At 35.7% G+C, this 8,075-nt stretch overlaps 1 protein-coding gene across 1 annotated transcript; it reads right to left on the bottom strand.

The window, feature by feature from the left end:
* Positions 1 to 3,100: 3,100 nt before the first annotated feature.
* On the bottom strand, positions 3,101 to 4,909 carry LOC149254055 (coniferin beta-glucosidase-like). Its single transcript, XM_089456980.1, has 5 exons — positions 4,764 to 4,909; positions 4,126 to 4,378; positions 3,919 to 4,021; positions 3,700 to 3,808; positions 3,101 to 3,593 (listed from the first exon to the last, which is right to left on the bottom strand). Exons 1-5 carry the CDS (start codon positions 4,847 to 4,849, stop codon positions 3,392 to 3,394), a joined length of 753 nt encoding a protein of 250 aa, XP_089313106.1. The 5' UTR covers positions 4,850 to 4,909; the 3' UTR covers positions 3,101 to 3,391.
* Positions 4,910 to 8,075: the final 3,166 nt, after the last annotated feature.

The following is an 8,075-nucleotide window of genomic DNA, read 5'->3' as shown; positions in this document are numbered from 1 at the left end:
TTATGTATGGCCTAGTCTAATAGGTGGAAGGTGTCATACTCTGGATCAGTCTGGAGCTGATTTACCCCTAATGGGTGGAAGGCGCCATACTCTTGATCTGTCTGGAGCTGGTCCATAACTCGGTCTGATTATGTATGATCTGTAACCTAATTGGCACAACCCCGAACAGGCGTCAAAGATGTTGATTGACCACCAAGGCAGAAGGTTGAGGTGAGATCCCATCTAAAGTTGGAAGGAAAGAAACTATGGATAAAATCCTGGCTGCTCCTCTGAATCCGGGGTAGAATAACAGTTAGGAAGTACCTTGCTCTGGTTTCCTCTTGAGCTAGTCCACATGTCACTCTGATCATGTGTGGTTTGTAACATGATTTGGTTGGAACCTATGAACAGACCTCAAAGATGTCGGTAGACTACCAAGGGTAAGATTACGGGGAAACCCGAGAGACCTCAACTCTATCGTGTAGTAAAAACTACATGAGAACATTAAAATATGAGTAGTTCAACTATATTATTATATTTAGTCATACATCAACAGACACAGAAGACAGTTAAAACAAAAAAGAGAACATATAAATTATCTTGGTACTCTGAGAAGTGTGGCAGGGGATTGTAAACTGAACCGTATAAAGCTGCCAAAAGAATTGCGAACTTGTTTTCAAGACAATTGTTGCTTGAGAGAGTGAGACTGAAATATAGCAGAAATTTCAAGCAAATCAAATACTTCCCAGACCTTCAGAGTCGATACAACTGAGATAGGTACAATTTTTAGGAGACACCATTATACCAAATACAACGCAACGTAGGTTACCACGGTTAAAGAGAGGACATCATAACGAAACAACGAATTAAACATGGAACCGTCATTTCTAAAGGAAACAATGGTACCTAAAGCTGTTCGAAACGTTCAAAGGAAGGAGCAAAATGTCATTTATAAGAAAATAGTAAACTTCGTCCACAACAACGCTACTTATGGTGGAAATTGTTGGGAAAACCACCACAAGAAAGGAACAAAAAATGGGAAGGCTAGAAATGCAATTATCTTTGCCCTTGAAATGTTTGCTAAAAGGAGAAGAGAGTTCGAAGGAAATTAAAGAACTCAAAAGGCAGTCCTGGGAGTCATCATTGCCCGATTTGAGAGAGCTTCCATTTTTTGAAAGAGTTGTTTTAATTGCACCTCCCCTCTCCATTTTGTTAAAGAGTTGTTTCACTTGTTATGCTAGAGTTGTTCGGTTGTTATGGAGGAAAGGCATTCAACAATTTTCAAATTTGAACCTCTTTAGCATTATAGTGTTCCGCCCCTGATTCAAGCACCTGAAACTCTCTGTTTTATTTACAGGAAAATAAAGAGAGTGTTAGTCTATCTGTGTTTCTCGAGATATAATGCCCCATATCCAAAATACGAAAGCTACAGGAGAACAGTTATTACACAGTACAATCTCACCATTACAAAGGAGTCGATAAAAGACCAAATGCATTAAATCTTTCCAAGAAATTGCAAAAACATACAATAACACAAGTGAAGATCAAGGTAAATCTGCAGTACATGTTGGATTGGGGATAAAGCCAATATCATAGCATGAGATTAACAATTAAATGAGTTGTAAATAATAATGGAATGATATGGAATTGAATAGCCTACAGGCTGAATATAAACAAGAGAGTTATTATTTCATTGTTATTAATTTATTATAAAATCACATTTTTTAAAACAATAACTATTTTTATTTCAATACCAACCATTAACTAATTTCTAAGAATAATTCTAATTATTGTTGTCCACTTCATCTTCTTTCCATTTCTGTACCATGAGGGAAAAACCCAATACCATTCCTATATCTTAAAATTAACATTAAATATGTCAAAATAGCTCAAGCATATTTTTGCAAACTGAATGGAGCAAAAAATCATATCCTTTTCTAGCATGGAAAACAATCATTACAGACGGATTAAACAAAGTAGAGCGCTTTGAGATCTTCCGCAAATCTTTCAGGAATGTAATAAGAGCAAAATAACACCCATGGGTAAGTACAGCCAAAAGGATAATGAATCAATCTAGTCACAGTAAATATCAATATGATAATCCAGGTAAGATGTATTGTCACTTTTCCTGATTTCAGCCCTCTTGGCACCGGTAGGTTACCTATATCCTTGGGAGAGAGATAAGGTGGTTCCTGTAGAAAGGAGACAATGGACAACAAAATATTCAATTTAATCAATTGGATTATGGTTCGAGCCCCATTTGAGAGTAGTGGGGCTTGGCAATAAGAGATCCAATGATATCTAACCAAGCCATGGAAGCCAAACTGTTGTTGAAATATTTGTCCGACAAAGCGGCCTGGTGGAAAGATGGACTTCGCCATAACTATTTCAAACAAAGTCGGTGATAAAAGGATCCCCTGTCTCGCCATTTTGCGAGTCCTTGGCCCGTTTCCTTTGGAAACACCTATCAAGTATCCCACGCAATGGCAAGTGCATTAAGCTTGGGAAGACAGTATGGACCATCCACCTATTTCTCAAGATGTGTCTCTCTAAGACGTGAAACCCTGGATGTTGGATCAAGGTATAACAACCCTTTTCCTTGATGGCACCTTTAAAAGAAACCTGGAATGGCAGGGGCAGGGAGCCTTCATTGACTTCAGATGAAATCAAGAGAGTCGATATTACGGCAGGTTGGTATTTTCATGAACAAACAAGTGAAGGCTCAAGCCCTCTTCAAAGGCCTCCAGCTTCCTGAAGCTCAAGGGGCCTACTAGGCAACAGTGGTGGGTGATTCAATGATTATTCTAAGAGCTACTGTGCACGTCTCTTCCAAACAGTGATACACAGGCCATTGGCACAAAAGAATTATTAAAAAATGCGGAGCTTCAACAAGATCAAATTCCTTATCAGCTGCGAAGCTGGCGGTGCGTCCGTCCCGCTTCCGCTTTCTCATTAACCGTTTAGTTTCGCTTCCTCATTAACCGTTCACCGTTCAGTTGAACAGTTTTAGATCAACTATCACAGTTCATTCAATCGTCTAACACCATAAATCGACGGTCAACAATAGAACACGGCGGCGGCTGGGGCAATTCATTTCAAATGGGAACGCCTTACGGCGTAATTATGAGCTCTTTAATATATGCATAGTAATTTTTAAAAAGATATAGGATAGTACAACGATTTAGATAGACACATGTCGCATATCGTGCAACTTTTTTGTTTTTTTTCAATGTTCTTACTCTGCAATTCCCTCGAACATCTGAATGGGGTTTTCTGCATTTTGGAATAGATCGATGATTTCTTTGTAATGTGTGTCACGGTGGATAGATCCAAACACAACATATTTGCTTGCAGGATTTTGGGTAGAGTTGCAGGAAAGTGTGCGCTTTGATTAGCAAATAGACAACGCAGTCTAAATGCTGCTGCTTCTAACACTTCCCTGATCGTCGTGCTGAAGAAATTGCCTCAACCATTGAGCCGAGAGCTTGGGATACCTCTTTTGATCAGAAATGAAATCCACGTGATAAAGACCAAATCTAATGGTATACCCAAATGCCCACTCAAAATTATCCAGAAGAGACCACACAAAGTACCCTCGAACATCTGAGCCATTTCTGTGTTAACACACGCATAAATGGTCATCAGTTTAATCAGTTAAACAAATGAAATTCAGTAAAGGCCAATAGCAAGATAATGAAAATCGTGAAAATTTGATCTTACTTGATTGCTGCAGTAAGATAACTCAAACAATCTCCATGAAACCTTATTCTCCTCACATCGTTTAGATTTTCTTGCAGAGTCGACGAGGATTCCTCAGACTCTGGATAGCCTAGAAGGCAAAACAGAGAGATAAGATAAGTACATACTAGGGTTTGACAACCTTCGGCTCAGTTCTTATAGAAAAACAAATCCTCTGAGATATTTACATAAATTTTTTACCGTTCTCTGTGATAATAATAATCGGGTTGTCATAGAATTCTTTTACATACTCCACGATTTTCTGAATTCCATGAGGTACCACAAACAAACCATCCATCGCTGTCTGGGAATCATATAAAAATGGAGGAATTGCATGAGCCATTGGCCAAACTGTACTGCAAAAATCACAAATTTTTTTTAAAGAGGTCAAGGACTGGATATTCATACCCGTTCTCCGATGGAGACTCCGTGGCGCTCTCCAGTCAGATAAACCCTGGAGTCTGGATATAAATATTGCGTGTTGTCGGGGGAAAGGGGAGGAGTGCTTGTTGCATATAAGGTTGTATAGTGATTAATACCCATATAGTCGAACGATCCCCGAAGTTTCGCAGATAGTTCCGAGGATATGGAGGGTAAGCGCGATCCTAATCTTTCACGCATTTCTTGTGGATAATCTCCAAAAACAATTGGATCCAAAAACCTGCAAACCGTGTAGAAATTAATTTCAACAATTAATATGAAATCCCATTAGCCTTTTTGAGAGAGATCATTCGAATTTTCCACGGTAGAATATGAATTTTTGTGGACGTTTCCACAGTAGAATATAGAATATGAATTTGGTCCAGGTTGGTCCTGATGGTGGAATTTTTTTGGATTCTAAATCTCTACAAAATTCATATTCTACTTTGGGATTTGAAAAATAATTCATATTAGGATTCGAAAGCTCGACAAAATTCATATTCTACTGTGAAAATTCCTAATGATCTCTAAAAAAAACCACAATCTATTCCCATTAGCCTTTGCTATCACGAGGGATACATTAATTTTACACAGACGAGGGTATAACTCAAAGTCATGGCACTCACCATCGGAGATTGAAGGATAAAATTCTGTCAACAGCTGATCTCTCTTCTGGAGAATCTTCCAAGGGTTCGTACCACGGCGCGCTCATAACCTCGTCGGTGGAAATATTCCGACGGTGTATCCCAACGGCACAAACAGAATGATTATTCTAAGAGCTACTGTGCACGTCTCTTCCAAACAGTGATACACAGGCCATTGGCACAAAAGAATTATTAAAAAATGCGGAGCTTCAACAAGATCAAATTCCTTATCAGCTGCGAAGCTGGCGGTGCGTCCGTCCAGCTTCCGCTTTCTCATTAACCGTTTAGTTTCGCTTCCTCATTAACCTTTCACCGTTCAGTTGAACAGTTTTAGATCAACGATCACAGTTCATTCAATCGTCTAACACCATATTCATTTCAAATGGGAACGCCTTACGGCGTAAAAATGAAATCCACGTGATAAAGACCAAATCTAATGGTATACCCAAATGCCCACTCAAAATTATCCAGAAGAGACCACACAAAGTACCCTCGAACATCTGAGCCATTTCTGTGTTAACACACGCATAAATGGTCATCAGTTTAATCAGTTAAACAAATGAAATTCAGTAAAGGCCAATAGCAAGATAATGAAAATCGTGAAAATTTGATCTTACTTGATTGCTGCAGTAAGATAACTCAAACAATCTCCATGAAACCTTATTCTCCTCACATCGTTTAGATTTTCTTGCAGAGTCGACGAGGATTCCTCAGACTCTGGATAGCCTAGAAGGCAAAACAGAGAGATAAGATAAGTACATACTAGGGTTTGACAACCTTCGGCTCAGTTCTTATAGAAAAACAAATCCATGGTATTGGCTCATGGTATTGTAACAAAATCTATTTACAAATTAAAAATCTCCAAAATAAAATGGAGGTAAATATATATAGATAAGAATCTTGTTCCATGTTTTTTCACATATATATATATATATATATATATATATATATATATATATATATATATATATATATATCTATATATATATATATATATATATATATATATATATATATATATATATATATATATATATATATATATATATATATATATATATATATATATATATATATAGATATATGTTTAACTTATATATTTATTGATGATGATGATGATAGTTAACGTCCACTGAGACTAAAATTTGGTCTATCGGATCTAAAGAAATGAATTATTTATTATTTTATAATAAATAATAATAATAATAATAATAATAAAAATTTAAATTAAAGTGATAATTTAGTTCTATATTTTTTTAAATTTTAACGATATTAAATATATTGTGAGGTATTTTGATACTTATTATGAATTAACATTTACCTAAATTTAATTTATATAGTTGTACCAGTAGTAATTTTTTTTTAATATCTTTATATAATAATCTATTTTAAAATTGGCCTCCACTCCACTTGCTTCCCAAGAGTTGAATAGAAAAGAAAAGACATTGTTGACTCAGTGATGTGACGTAAAGTTACTCATTGTTGAAGCAGTGTGAAAATAGGAAACTCCTATTTCCATCCCTATTGAAAAGTAAATGTGCCTTGACATGCGCCCGATGTAACACGATATAACACGCCACGCGGTGATGACTAAGAAAAAAAAATAGCGGCGTGTTATATCGTGTTATATCGGGCGCATGTTAGGGTGCATTTACTTTTCAATAGGGGTGGAAATAGGAGTTTCCGTGAAAATAGGGTAACAACCGTGGTTTTCGATGCAAAGTGATGCCGAATTTAGAAAATAAAAGTGATGGCGCTTGTTCAGCACCAATGACCATGAAAGTGGGCCCAGGAAATAGTGAGATTCCATACCATTTTGAACGTTGCAAATCAAATCATGTTGCTTCCCACTTATTTAGTATCAAAATCATGTTGGCTTTCCAATGGTTGAATACGACGGACACTGTTGACGCTGAGTCAACATCTTTCTAGCTGTCAATGATTCTCTCTCCATGTCACGGAAATTGAAAAAGTAATTTTTGAAATAGCAGCGAAGTTGTTTATACTTTTAGTCAAAATGCTTTGATCTTTATTTCCAACGAAAAAAAAAATTGTCTCATGTGTTTCAAATAAATGTTTTATAATATTATATTTTATAAAAAGTTAACATTTTGAAATTTAAAAATAAATTTTAATTTTTTTGAAAATTAGTAAATTGTGATTAAATTAGTTACAAAGATTGATTGGACTAATTACCTATGATGACATTTGTTTAAAAAATATTAGTAAACTATTTTCTGATTGGCTATGACATTTCTTTAAAAAATTAAAAATAAAATGAAATAAAATCTTAATACATAATTTCTCTAAAATCCGGCAGGAATTTATTGAAATCACAAGCTTAATGGGTAACCCCTACACAATCGAAGTGCCCTAAGGGTTTTTGAGGGTGTTGGATCCATATATACAGTGTAAAAACCAGTTTAAATAACACAAATCAAGATTTCACCTCAAATTTTTCCGCCGGATTTCAGCACCAAAAATTCCAAAAAGTCACACTAAAGACAACTCCATACATTAATCTCTCGTCTGAAAATAACACCTAATCCCTGCATTGATTGATGGCATTGAATATTGAGCATGCACCCATCAAATCATTAATACAAATTAGAGTTTGGGAAAGAGGTTATGATTCAAAGGTATGGCCTCTTGAACAACATTTATCTTTTAATCTATATTTTCCCTTGTAATATGTTAATGGCGATTTTTCAAGAGCAATGGTCATTTCATTGTATTCTTTCAACTCTGCATCCAGTGTTTCGTGCTTTTGTTCCGAGACTTCAACATTTTTAAGTTTTCATTCATAATTTGTGAGTAGCTATATCAAATTTGTTTTCACTAAGAGTTTTTGGGATCTTTAGCCATGTCTCTATTTCTAGGTTATTATTAACATTCATATGTGTTTTCTATAAGATAAATTCCATTATATTTGAGTTCTTAGGGTTTCTGGGTGAACTTTTATCATATCTTGTAACTCTTTGTTCGATGCATGTTTTTCTATTAAAAATGCATAACTTACCTTTTTGAGGGTTTTATGTTCCGAGAAGTTGTTGGTCATTGTCTGTATTTGAGCCATGAGTTTTAAACATCATGTAGGGTAGAGAGGGGATTTTCATTTTCTAGCAGAATTACGTGCTGCCGATTTCTTTGTGTTGTAAATTATGTTAGATTTTATATGATGTCTATATTTTTTCTGCTAATGTCTTTGATGATTTCCAGGTATATCTAAGAGGTCAATAGAGTTGTAGGAGCAGCAAAATCTTTTTAGTCGCAATGGCTCTGAAGTAAGTGTCC

Source organism: Pinus tabuliformis, chromosome 7, assembly GCF_031772625.1.
Source record: "Pinus tabuliformis cultivar Carrire ecotype Pingquan chromosome 7, CPIR1, whole genome shotgun sequence".
NCBI lineage: Eukaryota > Viridiplantae > Streptophyta > Pinopsida > Pinales > Pinaceae > Pinus > Pinus tabuliformis.
The sequence above is the reverse complement of the archived record's forward strand: the minus strand, read 5'-3'. Positions and strand labels throughout refer to the sequence as shown.

Bases quoted from the DNA above. Each gene is read 5' to 3' on its own strand.
- LOC149254055 (XM_089456980.1), bottom strand. From the start codon at position 4,849: ATGAGCGCGCCGTGGTACGAACCCTTGGAAGATTCTCCAGAAGAGAGA. The intron at 3,809-3,918 runs GTAAAAAATTTA...TTTGCCTTCTAG, and splicing joins TATTATTATCACAGAGAACG to GCTATCCAGAGTCTGAGGAA. The intron at 3,594-3,699 runs GTAAGATCAAAT...GTGTTAACACAG, and splicing joins TATCTTACTGCAGCAATCAA to AAATGGCTCAGATGTTCGAG.